The following is a 20,517-nucleotide window of genomic DNA, read 5'->3' on the forward strand; positions in this document are numbered from 1 at the left end:
CATGTAGAGAAAGTTCATACAAGGCACTTACTAATGTATTGTGATTGTCCATGTTGCCTCCTTTGCTGGCTGGATTCATTTTTCCATCATATTTTACATTGCTAGTTTCCATGGTTACGACCACCCTGTAATCAATCAACGGTGGCCGTGCTTGCACACTATAGAAAAAAGTGTCAGCCTCTCTGGTGGCCAGAACGGTGTGAGAGCACAGAGGCTGGTACTTTTTCCTATGGTCTGCAAACATGACCAACGCTGAAGGATTGCAGGATGGTCTTAACCATGGAAATGAGCAGTGTATAATGTGATGGAAAAATGAATCCAGCCAGCAAAGGAGGCAATATGGATAATTACAATACATTAGTAAGTGCCTTGTATTAACTTTCTCTACATAATGAATGCAAGTTGCTGAAGTGAGACAACCCCTTTAAGTGATTGATACTTACAGTAGGGGATCTGTAAGTGTGTGCGTGGTGTATGACTTGCTGCTTAGCTAGAAGTCAAATAGCAAAGCCCCTCGAAGTGGCTGATTATTACAACCTGCGGGGTATGTGAATGTATACTGTACATTGTGAGACTTGCATATTCATACAGACGCAGGGAGCATGAATCCTACTTTGAATCCATGTGACAACCAAGACAAATCTTACAAAAGTTGTAAACATGATTTACAAGCATTTACTTTTTACCACAATAGTCAGATTAAAATACAATTATTCTGGAAGCAAATGTCAGGTAAGATCTATTGCACCACTTTGTAGCATAGAACAGCTAAAATGAGAAAGTACCAGGGCAGTACATAGGGAACTGGGATGTTAAATCCAGTGAGACCCCTGGCCTAGGTAATATCATTAGTCCCATGACACCACCCCTATGCCCATTTGGAAATATCCTCTGTTTTTAATAACTCACCTAGCAGCACCCTTCAGCTAGGGAATCCTAGGAGTTACTGACTAGAAGACAGAGTATACTGTATATATCATTACCCTTTGTTAAAGGGGTTGTGTGACTTCAGGCATTTATCATGTAGAGAAAGTTCATACAAGGCACTTACTAATGTATTGTGATTGTCCATGTTGCCTCCTTTGCTGGCTGGATTCATTTTTCCATCATATTTTACATTGCTAGTTTCCATGGTTACGACCACCCTGTAATCAATCAACGGTGGCCGTGCTTGCACACTATAGAAAAAAGTGTCAGCCTCTCTGGTGGCCAGAACGGTGTGAGAGCACAGAGGCTGGTACTTTTTCCTATGGTCTGCAAACATGACCAACGCTGAAGGATTGCAGGATGGTCTTAACCATGGAAATGAGCAGTGTATAATGTGATGGAAAAATGAATCCAGCCAGCAAAGGAGGCAATATGGATAATTACAATACATTAGTAAGTGCCTTGTATTAACTTTCTCTACATAATGAATGCAAGTTGCTGAAGTGAGACAACCCCTTTAAGTGATTGATACTTACAGTAGGGGATCTGTAAGTGTGTGCGTGGTGTATGACTTGCTGCTTAGCTAGAAGTCAAATAGCAAAGCCCCTCGAAGTGGCTGATTATTACAACCTGCGGGGTATGTGAATGTATACTGTACATTGTGAGACTTGCATATTCATACAGACGCAGTACAGCACAGCCCTTTGAAGTGGCTGAACAAGAGTACCAGGACATTAAGAGTGGAGGCATGAATTACAGGAAAGTGATTTAAAGGCAAATGCTACTAATTTGGGGACTAATAAGGGGATTAGAGTGTGATATATGCCTTTAACCTGCATTCAAGCAGGACGACACAAATGTAGCAGCCAACTATATAGCATTAGGATAAATAGCATGCTCCTCCTCTCCCCGTCCTATATCTCTCCCTGCCCTCCCCCTCCTTCTATGAGACACTAGGGCAGCACCAGGGGCGTACATAGAAATCACTGGGCCCCATAGCAAAAATCTGAATTGGGCCCCTTAACCCCGCCCACTATCCACCATGGCCCCTCCCACTTCCTGATCTGGCTCCTCCCGTGCCACACCCCCATTAAATAAATTTATACATGACCTACTGAAACTGTTAGGGATAAACATTTTTATTTTATTATTAACCAACTTTGTTGCAGTAACGTATAAAATGTACATGTATTTGTACCCCTTTAACTCCTTAAAACTTAACTCCTTAAACTCCTTAACTCTTTAAACCCCTTTAACTCCTTGCTGCTGATGCTGAGTGTGCACATATGCGCATGTGTTTGTGTGTGAGTGTGCGTGTGTGGGGGGGGTGGTTTGGCTGGTTGGTGAAATATCATTTGGTGGCTATGTGCACACTCAGCATTAGCAGCAAGGAGTTAGAGGGGTTAATATCCAACCCCAAAATGCCCGGGGGAGGGGGGTTGTTAGGAAGGAGTAGGTGTAGGTGTAGGAGGAAAGCACACTGTCCAACCCCTAATGCCCCCCAAAATTCTCAGGACAGTGTGCTTTTCTCCTACTTCTACCCCATAGGCATTGTGGGGCTCATAGAGGATAACAGGACTCACTGGAGTGGGATTGAAGCATGTCCCACCCTGTCCTGGCTGTCACCCTCCCCACCCCTCCTCTCTCTTGCTGCCTGTGCCTGGCCTGTCAGGCTGTCAGTGTCTGACAATCTCTGAGTAAAATGGTTTCTGAGTCTGACATTATCATCATACCTAGTCTCTGCTGTGCTGACCGAGTCTGCTCTCTGCGTTCAGGCCAGGGAGTGGGACAGTCCGACAGGGTGCTTCAAGTTCTGACTAAAGTCTCCTCTGCAGCTCTGCTCCTCAGGCACACTGGCGACGGCCGACGGCGAACCGATTCTCCCGCCTCCCTTGCGCACGCCGCACACTGGCCTCAACAGAGTTGCCTTGTGCTGATTGGCCAGCGAGCGCTACTTGCAGTTGAAGGCTGGTTTGATCCTGATTCCGCAGCAGTCAGGTCAGGATCAGGTCAGGAGATCAGGTCAGACTCCGGGCGGGGGGCGGCTGGCGGCGGAGATTGCGGAAGAAGAGTTGGCTGAGCCTGAGAAGAAAAGCAGTCGCATAGCCGCATGTCATGAGTGGGCGGGGCCTACTAGTGTGGGCGGGGCCTTCTCTGCGCTCCGGGCCCCCCAGTGCCGCGGGCCCCATAGCAATGGCGTGGTCTGCCTCTATGGGCGGTACGCCACTGGGCAGCACATAGGCAACTGGGATATTAAATCTAGTGAGACCCCTGGCCTAGGTAATTCTAATAGCCCACATCACTACTTCTATCCCCAGGTGGGATTAACCTCTATATTTAATAACTCGCACAGGGGCACCCTTCAGCTACAGAACCCTAGGGGGTACAGTATATAAGACAGTGTGAAGTAACACTGGCATTGCTTGCACGCTCCTTCCTACCATAGAGTTATTATGTAATTCCCTATTGCAAGTATCCAGAAGCTCTGTTTTATGAAGTATTTGACTATGAAAGGCTAAGTTTTATAATAATAATAGGGTGACTTAATAGATTTCATCTCCCAGACAGGGAATTTTATCATGAGAAAATAACTTTAATAATAATAATAATATAGAATTATGATACATGAACATACAGCTGAAATCTTACACAGTAATTACATGGTGGTTTCTAAATCTATCATCTTTTGTCTACAGACAGTTACGTGAAACCCTATACTTACTTAGTAAAGTGGAGACCAGTCATGTGTGACAATAATGACACCTTCTTGGGGGGAAAAGCAGTTGTGAAGGTGAGAAATGTCTATATTTTGTAATTGATATATCAACTAGAAAAAGAAACATCCTCCAGAACAAGAGCTGCTCTTTGCAAGTTCTGGATAAGGGCTCTTTCACACCTGCGTTATTGTCTTCCAGCATAGAGTTCCGTCGTCGGGGCTCTATGCCGGAAGAATCCTGATCAGGATTATCCTAATGCATTCTGAATGGAGTGAAATCCGTTCAGGATGCATCAGGATGTCTTCAGTTCCGGAACGGAACGTTTTTTGGCCGGAGAAAATACCGCAGCATGCTGCGCTTTTTGCTCCGGCCAAAAATCCGGAACACTTGCCGCAAGGCCGGATCCGGAATTAATGCCCATTGGAAGGCATTGATCCGGCCTTAAGCTAAACGTCGCTTCGGCGCATTGCCAGAGCCGACATTTAGCTTTTTCTGAATGGTTACCATGGCTGCTGGGACGCTAACGTCCTGGCAGCCATGGTAAAGTGCAGTGGGGAGCGGGGAAGCAGTATACTTACCGTCCGTGCGGCTCCCCGGGCGCTCCAGAATGACGTCAGGGCGCCCCAAGCGCATGGATCACGTGATCGCATGGATCACGTCATCCATGCGCATGGGGCGCTCTGACGTCATTCTGGAGCGCCCCGGGAGCCGCACGGACTGTAAGTATACCGCTCCCCCGCTCCCCGCTCCTACTATGGCAGCCAGGACTTTAATAGCGTCCTGGGTGCCATAGTAACACTGAAAGCATTTGGAAGACGGTTCCGTCTTCAAATGCTTTCAGTACACTTGCGTTTTTCCGGATCCGGCGGGCACCTCCGGCAACGGAAGTGCATGCCGGATCCCAACAACGCAAGTGTGAAAGAGGCCTAAGGCTACTTTCACACTTGCGTTATTCTTTTCCGGCATAGAGTTCCGTCACAGGGGCTCTATACCGGAAAAGAACTGATCAGGTATGTCCCCATGCATTCTGAATAGAGAGTAATCCGTTCAGTTTTCATCAGGATGTCTTCAGTTCAGTCGTTTTGACTGATCAGGCAAAAGAGAAAACCGCAGCATGCTACGGTTTTCTCTCCGGCGAAAAAAACGGAAGACTTGCCTGAACGCCGGATCTGGCATTTTTTCCCATAGGAATGAATTAGCGCCGGATCCGGCATTCAGAATACCGGAATGCCGGATCCGTCGTTCCGGGATGCGCATGCGCAGATCGGTAAAAATGTGAAAAAATTTACAAGACGGATCCGTCGGTCCGCATGACAAGCGGAGAGACGGATCCGTCCTTGCAATGCATTTGTGAGACGGATCCGCACCCGGATCCGTCTCACAAATGCTTTCAGTCAGCGGCAGATCGGCGGATCCGGCGGGCAGTTCCGACGATGGAACTGCCCGCTGAATCACACTGCCGCAAGTGTGAAAGTAGCCTAATTGAGGGCAACCTCCAGGCTCACTGGATGCTAACAACTAGGTTTGAGCGATTCGAGCTTCGGATTATAGATCCGATGTTGGTTCGTTCAAAAATGTAGTTTGAAATGCTGTTTCTGTACTGCCTTCAAATGTATTGGCTTTGTGGAGCCAAATTTTAAAATAGGAATCCTAAGTGGGTTTTTGTACCGAGGTACCAGCCAGTACCAAAGCCAACTTCAAATTCCTATTTTAAAATGTTTTTAAATACACACATATGAAACGGTAGTAATTCACCGAAGTCTTGCGCGACTTCGGGTAAGATGGCGTTTGGCTCCATGGAGCCAATACATTTTACTACAATGTATTGTATACAATACAATACATTTTAATGCTGTACAGAAACAGCATTTCAAATGAAGCTCGATTCGCTCAAGCATACTAACAACTAAAGGCATACAAATCAGCAAAAAGGGCAAAAATTTATGATGATGACATTTCAAAATCCTGTTTGCTGATGATTATGAAGCAGTCAACTTGCATTTTTTCCCTCTATTGGTGTTAAATAAGGACTTCTGAATTTTTACTCTAGGGTCCGAGTTACATAATTACTGACCTCCAGTTTGCATGCACATATAAAGTAACAGCACGGCCATTCACCCTTCAGGGACCATTGGTTGAAGAGGTGATATTTGCAAAAACACCCAAGTGCAACAACATGAAAGTTAAAAGGCTGAAAGATGCACGATGTCCAAAACTGGGTGAGCGACCTACAAGCTAAGTGCAGTTTGAATGTTTGGTTAGAATATATCGACTCTGTCAGAAAAATATGGACTCATCTTTTACTAAAAGCATTTCAACCTTAATGAAATCATTTAAACATTGATGTAATAGTATTCATTTATTAGGCTGGGGCTACACCTAGATATCTTGTAGCACAATTGATCACCCTAACTATAACTCAAATGACAGCTGTAGGCACAAAGATCGCATTTGGACTACAGCTATCCCTCAATGGCTAAAATCAATTAAAAGTGGTACAAAATCCTATATCTAATATTCAAGTATCACTCTTAGGCCTCATGCACACGACCGTATTTTTTTGCGGTCCGCAAAACGGGGTTCCGTTTTCCCGTGATCCGTGACCGTTTTTTTCGTCCGTGGGTCTTCCTTGATTTTTGGAGGATCCACGGACATGAAAAAAAAGTCGTTTTGGTGTCCGCCTGGCCGTGCGGAGCCAAACGGATCCGTCCTGAATTACAATGCAAGTCAATGGGGACGGATCCGTTTGACGTTGACACAATATGGTGCCATTTCAAACGGATCCGTCCCCATTGACTTTCAATGTAAAGTCTGGAGTCCCTTTTATACCATCAGATCGGAGTTTTCTCCAATCCGATGGTATATTTTAACTTGAAGCGTCCCCATCACCATGGGAACGCCTCTATGTTAGAATATACTGTCGGATATGAGTGAGATCGTGAAACCTCATTTCCGACAGTATATTCTAACACAGAGGCGTTCCCATGGTGATGGGGACGCTTCTAGTTAGAATATACTACAAACTGTGTACATGACTGCCCCCTGCTGCCTAGCAGCATCCGATCTCTTACAGGGGGCCGTGATCAGCACAATTAACCCCTTAGGTGCCGCACCTGAAGGGGTTAATTGTACTATCATATCCCCCTGTAAGAGATCAGGGCTGCCAGGCAGCAGGGGGCAGACCCCCCCCCCCCTCCCCAGTTTGAATATCATTGGTGGCCAGTGCGCCCCCCCCCCCTTCCTCCCTCTATTGTAATAAATCGTTGGTGGCACAGTGTGCGCCCCCCATTGGCCCCCCCTCCCTCTATAGCATTAACAACATTGGTGGCTAGTGTGCGGCCTCCCATCTTCCCCCCCCCCCCCCCCGATTATTGGTGGCAGCGGGTTACTAGCAATAGTACAATAGTAAAAGATTCATACTTTACCTGGGAGCTGCGAGGTTCGTGTCCGGCCGGGAGCTCCTCCTACTAGTAAGTGACAGTTCATTTAGCAATGCGCCGCACAGACCTGTCACTTACCAGTAGGTGGAGCTCCCGGCCGGACACGAACATCGCAGCAGCAGCCTGGAGCAGGTAAGTATGAATCTTCTACTATTGTACTATTGCTAAGTAACCATGGCAACCAGGACTGTAGTAGCGTCCCGGTTGCCATGGTTACCGATCGGAGCCCCAGCGATTAAACTGGGACTCCGATCGGAACTCCGCTGCCACCAATGATGGGGGGGGGGGGGGGGGAGAGATGGGAGGCCGCACACTGGCCACCAATGTTGTTAATGCTATAGAGGGAGGGGGGGCCGATGGGGGGCGCACACTGTGCCACCAACGAATTATTACAATAGCGGGAGGGAGGGGGGGGGGGCGCACACTGTGCCACCAACGATTTATTACAATAGAGGGAGGGGGGGGGGCCGCACTGGCCACCCAAGATATTCAAACTGGGGAGGGGGGGGGGGGGGTCTGCCCCCTGCTGCCTGGCAGCCCTGATCTCTTACAGGGGGCCGTGATCAGCACAATTAACCCCTTCAGGTGCCGCACCTGAAGGGGTTAATTGTGCTGATCACTGCCCCCTGTAAGAGATCGGGTGCTGCCAGGCAGCAGGGGGCAGTCTTGTACACAGTTTGTAGTGTATTCTAACTAGAAGCGTCCCCATCACCATGGGAACGCTTCTGTGTTAGAATATACTGTCGGTTCTGAGTTTTCACGAAGTGAAAACTCAGCTTTGAAAAAGCTTTTATGCAGACGGATCTTCGGATCCGTCTGTATAAAAACTAACCTACGGCCACGGATCACGGACACGGATGCCAATCTTGTGTGCATCCGTGTTCTTTCACGGACCCATTGACTTGAATGGGTCCGTGAACCGTTGGCCGTGAAAAAAATAGGACAGGTCATATTTTTTTCACGGCCAGAAAACACGGCTCACGGATGCGGCTGCCAAACGGTGCATTTTCCGTTTTTTCCACGGACCCATTGAAAGTCAATGGGTCCGCGAAAAAAAACGGAAAACGGCACAACGGCTACGGATGCACACAACGGTCGTGTGCATGAGGCCTTAACCTTACGTCACGTTAAAATTGGAAAAACCCTCCCAAAAATGTCACTTTTTTTCTTGTAGATTTTTAATATGTCTGCAGTAAATCTTGTTGGCGCACAACTCAGGGGACACTATTGAATGTTTAACCCCTTAGTGACATCATTAATTTTAGCCTTAAAGGGATTCTGTCACCAAGTTTTAGGCTATAGAGCTGCGGACATGCACGGCTAGATCGCCGCTAGCATGTCCGCAATATACCGGTCCTATAGGGCTGTGTGCTTTTATTTTCTTTAAAAAAAGATTTTAGAGATATGTAAATTAGTCTTGTAAGGTGACCAAGGGGCTGTACGAACCTTCCTGGTGCCCAGCCACGCCCGCCTGTGAAGGAGCCCAGCACCGCCTATGTCCTCCGAATCTCCTCCTTTCATCAACGCGAGCTCGTGCATGCGCAGTTCCTTCCCTGAGGCTGATGCCAGCACAGGGAAGGAACACTATACCGGCACGTGAGATTACGCCTATCTAACGGTGACGAAAGGAGGAGATTCGGAGGACATAGGCGGTGCTGGGGTCTTTCACGGGCGGGCGTGGCTGGGCACCAGGAAGGTTCGTACAGCCCCTTGGTCACCTTACAAGACTAATTTACATATCTATAAAATCCTTTTTTAAAGAAAATAAAAGCACACAACCCTATAGGACAGGTATATTGCGGACATGCTAGCGGCGATCTAGCCATGCATGTCCGCAGCTCTATAACCTAAAACTTGGTGACAGAATCCCTTTAAGGACCAATCATATTTCCCCCCTTTGTGTTCTAGCAGTCATAACTTTTAAATTTTTTCTTAAATTTTTTTTTATTTAGCGGGATTAGTTGTAGGTTTTTTAGGAAACTTTTTTGGGTTATATAGTGTATTAAATAACTTTTATTATTTTATTTTTAGGGGGAAAGATAAAAAAACAGCAATTTTTATATTATTTTGTGGATTTTTTTTTACGGTGTTCACTGTGCGGTAAAAATAACGTAACTTTATTATGTCGGTCAGTACATTGATGATAATACCACATCTATATATTTTTTACATTTTTTTTTGTCTCCTCCTGCAGCCTGTAAGCTCTGCAGCTGCTCCCTCATTCTCCTCTAGACTGAAGATGAGAGGGGGGGGCTGCTTTAAATGCTCATATCTCTGGTTTGGTAGCAGCTAGAGATATGGGCTTTGTATTTTGTATTGTTTGAAAGCTGGCATTCCAAGTTTTCTGACAATATCAGAATGACAGCAATACATTCTGTACAGGAGAAGATATCACTGATAGAAATCGGGATGCTGTGAATGCAGCTGAAAGTGAAAGTAAAAGCAGATTTTACCCGCCGATTATTCCCGACTCAATTTCTAGAAGTGATTTCTCACTAATGCTGTCAATTTGGTCCTGGAATGTTATCTTTCAAACAAGACCAGCTGCATGTTTCTAGCTGCTACCATTCAGGAGATAGCAGCATCTAAAGCAGTCCTCCCCCCTCCATTTTCTGCCCGAGCCCAGCTCCGGCAGAACAGTTAGCTACTTTTCCCACTGCCCAAGCTAGACTCGGGGAAAACAGTTAGGTGGTTAGTTAAAGGAAACATATTTCTTTGAAAATGTAGTCCATTCTGCAGGCAGCATGTTATAGGGCAGAAGGAGCTGATCAGATTAATATATGGTTTTCTGTGAAAAGATTCAGTATATTATGAATTATATCTCTGCCATCTCTGATCTTAGGAGTCCAGTGGGTGGTCCTAATCACTGAACAACTATCTCTGTATGTGCAGTCATACTTGAAAGGTTAAGGTGGTTATGTTGTTGCAAATAAAAGTCTCCCTTGGAAAGCACTGCACCCAAATTTCTAGGTACTGGCACCCTCGAATCTCCTCCAACGGCAGCAATAAGGATGAATGTAGTTGCTGTGTAGGCCATGGCACTTTCTCCTTGTGGTGCTTTTCTGCACAATCTGTATAGTCGCTATCAGGTTACAGCATCACCTTCCTCTCAACCTGCACCATGTGACACTACCTATTCAAGTGATACTTGCAGTATGCTGGTGGTACTTTATTCCTGACTTGGCTTCTCCACAGATCCTCTGCTGCTAAGAGAACTAGGCAGTGCAAATTAGCTACCCCTTCTCCACTGTGGTGCTTACCAGTCTGACCATCTCTAGACCCCCTGAGCTAGTGAGCCAATTTTTGAGTGACACCCACCTCCACTTGTTAACCACTTCCCATCTGGGCCATTTGCCCCCTTCCTGACCAGGCCAAATTTTGCAAAACTGACATATCTCACTTTATGTGGTAATAACTTTGGAACGCCTTTATTTATCCAAGTCATTCAGAGATTGTTTTCTCGTGACACATTGTACTTCATGATAGTCATAAATTTGAGTCAAAATATTTCACCTTTATTTATGAAAAAATCCCAAATTTACCCAAAAATTTGAAAAATTCGCAATTTTCTAAATTTCAATTTCTCTGCTTTTAAAACAGAAAGTGATACCTCATAAAATATTTATTATTTAACATTCCCCATATGTCTACTTTATGTTGGCATCATTTTGGAAATGTAATTTTATTTTTTTAGGACGTTAGAAGGCTTAGAAGTTTAGAAGCAATTCTTCAAATTTTTAAGAAAATTGCCAAAACCCACTTTTTAAGGACCAGTTCAGGTATGAAGTCACTTTGTGGGGCCTACATAGTGGATACCCCCATAAATGACCCCATTGTAGAAACTACACACCTCAAGGTATTCAAAACCGATTTTACAAACTTTGTTAACCCTTTAGGCGTTCCACAAGAATTAATGGAAAATGGAGATCAAATTTTTAAATTTCACTTTTTTGGCAGATTTTCCATTTTAATCAATTTTTTTCTTTAACACATCGATGGTTAACAGCCAAACAAAACTCAATATTTATTACCCAGATTCTGCGGTTTAGAGAAACACCCCACATGTGGTCATAAACTGCTGTATGGGCACACGGCAGGGCGCAGAAGAAAAGGAACTCCACATGGTTTTTAGATGCCATGTCCCATTTGAAGCCCCCTGATGCACCCTTACAGTAGAAACTCCCAAGAAGTGACCCCATTTTGGAAACTAGGGGATAAGGTGCCAGTTTTATTAGTACTATTTTTGGGTACATATGATTTTTTGATCATTCATTATAACACTTTATGGGGCAAGGTGACCAAAAAATTGGTTGTTTTAGCACAGTTTCTATTTATTTATTTTTACAGCGTTCACCTGAGGGGTTCAGTCAAGTGACATTTTTATAGAGCAGATTGTTACGGACGTGGCGATACCTAATATGTATACTTTTTCTCATTTATTAAAAGTTTTACACAATAATAGCATTTTTGAAACAAAAAAATTATGTTTTAATGTCTCCATGTTCTAAGAGCTATAGTTTTTTTTATTTTTTGAGAGATTTTCTTATGTAGGGGCTCATTTTTTGCGGGATGAGGTGACGGGTTTTATTGGTACTATTTTGTGGGACATACGCGTTTTTGATCACTTGGTGTTGCACCTTTTGTGATGCAAGGTGACAAAAATTGCTTGTTTTGACAGTTTATTTATTTATTTTTTTACGGTGTTCACCCGAGGGGTTAGGTCATGTGATATTTTTATAGAGCTGGTTTTTACGGACGCGGCAATACCAAATATGTCTATTTTATTTTATTTTTTCTATTTTTAATTTTTTTTTTTTATTCCTTACTTGGGAACTTTTTTTTTTTTTACATGTGAAACTTTATTTTATTTTATTTTTTCAACCCTTTATTTTTTTTATTTTTTTTTACACTTTTCGTCCCCCATAAGGTCATACAAGACCTCTGGGGGACATTTGCTTCACTTTTTCTTTTTTTTTTCACTGTTGATTTCTCCTGTAACTGGGGCTGACATAGTATCCCCAGTTACAGGACAAATGCACCCCTAGAGAGGCTGTACAGCAGCAATCCAGCGCTGTACAGCTTCAGTGCAGGGCTGATCGAGGTCTCTGAGAGACCTCACACAGATCCTGCACTCTCCGGTCACGGCGGTCACATGACCGCCGGGCCGGAACAGGAAGCACACAGCGCTTCCTGCTCTGCAGACACAGCGCTCGGTGAGCGCTGTGTCTGCAGCGATCGTGAAGGCAGGGACACCTGGGCACTGTCCCTGCCTTGTCTTAGGGTTGCCCTGCTGTCACTGACAGCGGGCAACCCGATCAGCAGCTGCACGATTAGCGTGCAGCTGCTATTTCTGACAGGACGTTTTAAAACGTGCTGTCAGAAATAGACGTCCACCCATAGGACGTTTATAGTCTATGGGCGGACGTGAAGCGGTTAACTCATTATCATGCATTTGTCATCTTGCTCCCCATCTTCCAGCCTACCCTGTGAAGGCTGCCTGAATGCTCTGACCACAAGGTCCCATTAGGCACATCTATTTACCTCCCACACAGGTGTGCTTTGCGCTGCAGGTACACATCACATGTGACCTCTACACCAACCACAGACTCACCCCAGCATTGCTGAGTATCTAGCCGTAAACCAATGCAATACTTTATAGTGCAGTATCTCATAATACAATGCTATTCTGAACATAAACAGTGCAGTTTATATAATATCGGTATAACTGCATCAGTATGCAGTGACTTCGATATCGTGCCCAAGATAAATGTCCCCCAAAGTGTCACCACCACATCCCAGGCAACCTTTTTTATCACCAGTATAGTATACCGCCAGGGGCGTAGCTATAGGGGGTGCAGAGGTAGCAGTCGCTACCGGGCCCAGGAGCCTGATGGGGCCCAAAGACCCTTGTGCCACATAAGACACTGGCATTATAGAAAGTGCATACTGGTCAATTTACACCTCTGGCTGGAGGGAAGGGGTTAGGTTAAGAATTTGGCATGAGGGGGTGTCCTTTCAATGTTTGCCTCAGGCAGCAGGAAGGCTATATGCTCCCCTGCCCCTTGCCAACAAGCACTGAGGGACGGGGCCCAAGCTGAACTCTTGCACCAGGGCCCATGAGCTTATAGCTACGCCCCTGTATACCGCCATGCACAAGGCCACAATATACAGTGGGGGAAATAATTATTTGACCCCTCACTGATTTTGTAAGTTTGTCCAATGACAAAGAAATGAAAAGTCTCAGAACAGTATCATTTCAATGGTAGGTTTATTGTAACAGTGGCAGATAGCACATCAAAAGGAAAATCGAAAAAATAACTTTAAATAAAAGATAGCAACTGATTTGCATTTCATTGAGTGAAATAAGTATTTGAACCCCTACCAACCATTAAGAGTTCTGGCTCCCACAGAGTGGTTAGACACTTCTACTCAATTAGTCACCCTCATTAAGGACACCTGTCTTAACTAGTCACCTGTATAAAAGACACCTGTCCACAGAATCAATCAATCAAGCAGACTCCAAACTCTCCAACATGGGAAAGACCAAAGAGCTGTCCAAGGATGTCAGAGACAAAATTGTAGACCTGCACAAGGCTGGAATGGGCTACAAAACCATTAGCAAGAAGCTGGGAGAGAAGGTGACAACTGTTGGTGCGATTGTTCGAAAATGGAAGGAGCACAAAATGACCATCAATCGACCTCGCTCTGGGGCTCCACGCAAGATCTCACCTCGTGGGGTGTCAATGGTTCTGAGAAAGGTGAAAAAGCATCCTAGAACTACACGGGAGGAGTTAGTTAATGACCTCAAATTAGCAGGGACCACAGTCACCAAGAAAACCATTGGAAACACATTACACCGCAATGGATTAAAATCCTGCAGGGCACGCAAGGTCCCCCTGCTCAGGAAGGCACATGTGCAGGCCCGTCTGAAGTTTGCCAATGAACACCTGAATGATTCAGAGAGTGACTGGGAGAAGGTGCTGTGGTCTGATGAGACCAAAATAGAGCTCTTTGGCATTAACTCAACTCGCTGTGTTTGGAGGAAGAAAAATGCTGCCTATGACCCCCAAAACACCGTCCCCACCGTCAAGCATGGGGGTGGAAACATTTTGCTTTGGGGGTGTTTTTCTGCTAAGGGCACAGGACAACTTATTCGCATAAACGGGAAAATGGACGGAGCCATGTATCGTGAAATCCTGAGCGACAACCTCCTTCCCTCTGCCAGGAAACTGAAAATGGGTCGTGGATGGGTGTTCCAGCACGACAATGACCCAAAACATACAGCAAAGGCAACAAAGGAGTGGCTCAAGAAGAAGCACATTAAGGTCATGGAGTGGCCTAGTCAGTCTCCGGACCTTAATCCAATCGAAAACCTATGGAGGGAGCTCAAGCTCAGAGTTGCACAGAGACAGCCTCGAAACCTTAGGGATTTAGAGATGATCTGCAAAGAGGAGTGGACCAACATTCCTCCTAAAATGTGCGCAAACTTGGTCATCAATTACAAGAAACGTTTGACTCCGGGGCTTGCAAACAAGGGTTTTTCCACCAAGTATTAAGTCTTTTTTTGTTAGAGGGTTCAAATACTTATTTCACTCAATGAAATGCAAATCAGTTGCTATCTTTTATTTAAAGTTATTTTTTCGATTTTCCTTTTGATGTGCTATCTGCCACTGTTACAATAAACCTACCATTTAAATGATACTGTTCTGAGACTTTTCATTTCTTTGTCATTGGACAAACTTACAAAATCAGTGAGGGGTCAAATAATTATTTCCCCCACTGTACCTAGGGCTCTTTATCCACAGCAGTGCAATTACATTTTATCCTTTACTTGCTGGCATTTTAAGGCGCAAATGTCACATCACAACACACTCACATGACATATGAAACATGATGCTGGTTACATTGCACAATTAAATGAGGTGAGATACAGTCAGGTCCATAAATATTGGGACATCGACACAATTCTAACATTTTTGGCTCTATACACCACCACAATGGATTTGAAATGAAACGAACAAGATGTGCTTTAACTGCAGACTGTCAGCTTTAATTTGAGGGTATTTACATCCAAATCAGGTGAACAGTGTAGTAATTACAACAGTTTGCATATGTGCCTCCCACTTGTTAAGGGACCAAAAGTAATGGGACAATTGGCTTCTCAGCTGTTCCATGGCCAGGTGTGCGTTATTCCCTCATTATCCCAAGTACAATGAGCAGATAAAAGGTACAGAGTTCATTTCAAGTGTGCTATTTGCATTTGGAATCTGTTGCTGTCAACTCTCAAGATGAGATCCAAAGAGCTGTCACTATCAGTGAAGCAAGCCATCATTAGGCTGAAAAAAACAAAACAAACCCATCAGAGAGATAGCAAAACATTAGGCGTGGCCAAAACAACTGTTTGGAACATTCTTAAAAAGAAGGAACGCACCGGTGAGCTCAGCAACACCAAAAGACCCGGAAGACCATGGAAAACAACTGTGGTGGATGACTGAAGAATTCTTTCCCTGTTGAAGAAAACACCCGTCACAACAGTTGGCTAGATCAAGAACACTCTCCAGGAGGTAGGTGTATGTGTGTCAAAATCAACAATCAAGAGAAGACTTCACCAGAGTGAATAAAGAGGATTCACCACAAGATGTAAACCATTGGTGAGCCTCAAAAACAGGAAGGCCACATCTAAAGGAAGGCCACATCTAAAAAAGCCTTCACAGTTCTGGAACAACATCCAATGGACAGATGAGACCAAGATCAACTTGTACCAGAGTGATGGGAAGAGAGGAGTATGGAGAAGGAAAGGAACTGCTCATGATCCTAAGCATACCACCTCATCAGTGAAGCATGGTGGTGGTAGTGTCATGGCGTGGGCATGTATGGCTGCCAATGGAACTGGTTCTCTTGTATTTATTGATGATGTGACTGCTGACAAAAGCAGCAGGATGAATTCTGAAGTGTTTCGGGCAATATTATCTGCTCATATTCAGCCAAATGCTTCAGAACTCATTGAACGGCGCTTCACAGTGCAGATGGACAATGACCCAAAGCATACTGCAAAAGCAACCAAAGAGTTTTTTAAGGGAAAGAAGTAGAATGTTATGCAATGGCCAAGTCAATCACCTGACCTGAATCCGATTGAGCATGCATTTCACTTGCTGAAGACAAAACTGAAGAGAAAATGCCCCAAGAACAAGCAGGAACTGAAGACAGTTGCAGTAGAGGCCTGGCAGAGCATCACCAGGGATGAAAGCAAGCGTCTGGTGATGTCTATGTGTTCCAGACTTCAGGCTGTAATTGACTTCAAAGGATTTGCAACCAAGTATTAAAAAGTGAAAGTTTGATTTATGATTATTATTATGTCCCATTACTTTTGGTCCCTTTACAAGTGAGAGGCACATATGCAAACTGTTGTAATTCCTACACCGTTCACCTGATTTGGATGTAAATACCCTCAAATTAAAGCTGACAGTCTGCAGTTAAAGCACATCTTGTTTGTTTCCTTTCAAATCCATTGTGGTGGTGTATAGAGCCAAAAATGTTAAAATTGTGTCGATGTCCCAATATTTATGGACCTGACTGTATAATGATTTTGCATATATAAATAATATAACATCAGATAAGTGTAGTTCTGGCAACCTTGATAAGCAGCGTAAGGGTAAGACCACAAGTCAAAACCAGGAGTGAATTGAAATGAGAGAAGTTCTATCTGTCCTTTATAATTTCTCTCCTTTTATGGTCCACTCTTGATTTTGGTTTCCAAAGCTGCATCAAGAAACCTGACCGTGTGGCCGTACCCTAACACTTCAACCTGGGTGGTGCTACCACCACAACAGGTTCAGCTGTAATCCATAGCAACATTAACTGCAAAGGACACAGTATGTGATTTGTCAGGGCTTATTTATACTGTCTTGTCTGATTTTTCATCTGCACAAAACAGATTTATGAAAAACGGGTAGCACGGAAGCCGTCCACACTTGAATTTGCTATTCTGATTCACAAAAGCAGACCAGAATAGGACATGCACTGAGTTTCTCGAATCAAGCACACGGATCAGTTTAAGAAACAGAAGCCCCGCTGACTTAAAACAAACAGAACATGGGGGAGAAAAATGGTTGTAAGAGTAGAGAGGCAAAGCTGTTTTCAACCCACTTATAAGACTGGGCCCTGACAATTTATCAAATAGGAATGACCGGTTTTGAAAGCAACCACAGTGAATTTGAGTTATCGGTTGCCCTTCTGCAATTTCTAACTTGAGCAAATATGCAACGTAAAGAATAGTTAGGAACTAGCAGAGAATGTGATTACCTCCAGAGCAGTGGTAAAGTGTGGACATCAGGTCACAAGAATATCCTCACCATTTGCCCATAAATGTCTTGGAATGGGGATACAATTGTACTGTAAAGATTACAAGAACAGTGTGCACTGATTAAATGCTTGTGTGCTTACATACAAAGCCGCTGTATGGAGAGCATTTGTAAGCCGTCATAAAACATGCTGCTTATCTGCAACTCCAGGGCGCCACCGTCTGTCCAGAAGTCTGATGCATAGATCTGTAAAATTAAGAGCAGTCTTCCAGAATGTGAATGGGAAAATTAAAGGAGAATTTCACTGGAAAGTTTTGCAAACTGATGACTTCTTCTCCATCAAAAGCTTTCTATTTAGCTGGGCAGAGATGTCACAAACTGCTGCATCGTACAACACACTCACACTTCCAGCTGTAAGTATAGTGTGGTCCAGAAACAATAAAATAACGTGTTGCATTTTGTGTTTTGGTGATATTTCTTGCATCAGTATTTGTAAGCTAAAACCAGGAGTGGAACATAAACAGTGAAAACAGAATATACAGAAAGATGAGCACCTCTTTGTGTTTTGGGCCCTCCCCTGATTTTTGGCTGACAAATACCAATGCAGAATACTGACCATTATACACGAGATCTTTGTGTATTTACAGTGGTTTATTACAATGTGACTTTTATTTCACTAACATTTTAGGTAACTGGATAAAATATATGCACAGCAGTTAAAGGGGTTTTCCAGGAGTAGAATATTGATGACCCTACTGTAAGTCAATATCTGATTGGTGGGCACTGCCATCAGTCAGCAGTCTGAAGAGCCTATGGCGCTCCAAAGAGCATTGGTACCTTCTCACTGGTTACCAAGCACAGCGCTGTACGTTGTATTGCAGTTATAATTGGTATTGTAGCTCAGGCCCGTTGTCTTGAATAGGACTGAGCTGTGCCTAGGCCACAGGACCGATGAATGTGATGTCACTGGCCTAGGATGGGGCTGCAGCACTCACTGGAGCAATATAGCCTCTTAAAACAGCTGATTCGGCAGGAAGAATAGCTATTCTTCCCATCAAAATGATAGAGTACACAACAGAACCCAATGGATCCCATTATAAGGATTTAATGGGCACTTTTAGTATCTGTATCTGGCTATGCATTGTGAAAAACTATGGTGGTCATTTATGAATATTTTTACGCCAGCTTTTACTGGCCTGTGCGACAATATTTTGTCACAGGGGCATTTTTTTTACACTATCCTCGCCACTTGGGAGTGGCGAGGGAGTAATGGGGCAGTGGAGGGGGCTGATTTTGGCCCTGACACATCTATCTTTTACGCCTGGAAAGCAGTCAGGAGCAGGAGTCCTGTTTACTCCAGGCACGCGGAATGCTGGCTCTGTGTCTAATTTATGACGAGGCCTTCGCTCCTCTGCTGATGTCACCTCTTGGCTCTCGGCCTTGGCCTCCTTGTCAGTAGACAGTAGATTTCATTTCTGGTGCATGTACCTTCATACATTTCTTTGATTTTCTTTCAGAGGGGATTTTACTAAGCCTAGCATGTGAAATGCTGGTCTTGGTAAATGACCCCCCTTACTGGAGCAAGTTTGCAAGATTTTTTATTTATTTATTTTAAAGTTGGCCTGATAAATATGGAGTGGAACTAATTAACATAGCTAACCACACCCACTTTCCTACACCGTTTTCAAAATATTGGAGCGAGTATGTAAAAATGCAAAAAGGCACAACATGTTTGCATAAGCGAGCCCAAAAAAATCACAAAGCCCTATTTTGCTACTTTTTGAAGCTAGAATTTTGGGGCACAGGGTGTAATAAGTTCCCAACTTTTAAACGGGTTTTCGTCAAAATTGACTTTTATTGCCTATCTACAGCATATGTAGTTGCTTGGGGCCCCACTGCTGGGACCTTGCTCTTTCAATAGAACAGGTGTCTTAAGCCCTCATTTCTCCTCACTATATGACAGTGGTGAGGAGGAGTTTGAATGGAGCGGAAGGCTGAGTACAGCACCACTCCATTTATTTTCTATTATTATTGTATAACCTTGTGTTTTCTTTCTACATGATACAATCATCTTCCTATGTGTGTTGAAGACGCATAACTTTGTGATTATTGATGACCTGAAGCCCTCAACGTTCTACCACGTTAAAGTCCAAATAGTCACCCTCAATGGTTTATCTACAGAGGAAATCTTCCTCACTCCTGCATAGGGATTGGACTGTAAGGTAAGCTACAGAGTGGGTCTTCTACAATAATCCTTTCCATTGAATTTTCCCTTAAAATCAGAAAAGAAGATGCAAGGCTACATAATTAAATAACTAACTAAATAATTACCCTAAAAAACTATATATAGTAAATCTGCTCAGCTCCTCCTGCTCTATAACATGCTGCCTCAGAATGTTCTGCACTTTGTGGTGGCAGGTTTAAATCTTTCATCTTTTCGTTAAGAGTTGTTTCTACAAAGCCTGGGTGACCAATATGGCTGCCATTATGGCTTCTACAGGACTTCAATGACTGGGATACATTTCCTGCAGCTCTGTTGGTGCATAAGTAGGAAGATTTTGCATTATGGATTCTTGGGAAGATGGTGAAGTCCTGTCTATGGTCCAACCTATTTCCTATCTGAATAAAAGCCAGTTGCCATGCCAAAAGAAAGCAATGTGCTCAATGCATTATCACAAGAACAAGTAGACATGCCATTTTTCCTTTTGCAATAAGAATGATGCATAAAAAATATATATTTAGTTAGTTCTCCTTTAAAAGTAACTCCCTATAATGGTTACAATTGTATGTGTGAAAGGTAATTATACATTCGGTTGCTTTTATATCCATGTTATTTTTCTCTCATTTCAGGTTTTTGGCCCTTTCAGAAAATTTATTAAAAAAAAGATTGACTACCTTACATGCTAGAAATGAGCAATAACACTATACACACGAGGCAAACAGAAAATGTGGCTATACGGTAGTCACACAAAGAAAACAAGGAGAAAGACTCTCATCTCTAAAGTGATGTATTATAGTGTGTCTAAATGAAACAGCTCCCTCCAGAACTGTGCTAATCTAGTTGTTTGTAAGTAGGTATATCATACTATATACAAATAATCTGGGTTTTTTGTACAGATAATTTTTTTGTAA

General features: G+C 43.8%; 1 protein-coding gene across 2 annotated transcripts; it reads left to right on the forward strand.

Annotated features, from left to right (window-relative positions):
• The first annotated feature begins 600 nt into the window (after nt 1–600).
• Nucleotides 601–20,261, forward strand: LOC120997935 (anosmin-1-like). Of its 2 annotated transcripts, XM_040428306.1 has the most exons (6): nt 601–732; nt 3,624–3,718; nt 5,695–5,863; nt 17,596–17,798; nt 19,476–19,607; nt 20,236–20,261. In XM_040428306.1, the coding sequence occupies exons 1-5, from the start codon at nt 603–605 to the stop codon at nt 19,590–19,592; spliced, it is 714 nt and encodes a 237-aa protein (XP_040284240.1). In that variant the 5' UTR covers nt 601–602; the 3' UTR covers nt 19,593–19,607; nt 20,236–20,261. The 2 variants fall into 2 exon arrangements, with proteins under 2 accessions (XP_040284240.1, XP_040284241.1); XM_040428307.1 differs by lacking the exons at nt 19,476–19,607; nt 20,236–20,261 and adding an exon at nt 18,074–18,558.
• Nucleotides 20,262–20,517: the final 256 nt, after the last annotated feature.

Source organism: Bufo bufo, chromosome 4, assembly GCF_905171765.1.
Source record: "Bufo bufo chromosome 4, aBufBuf1.1, whole genome shotgun sequence".
Taxonomy (NCBI): Eukaryota; Metazoa; Chordata; class Amphibia; order Anura; family Bufonidae; genus Bufo; species Bufo bufo.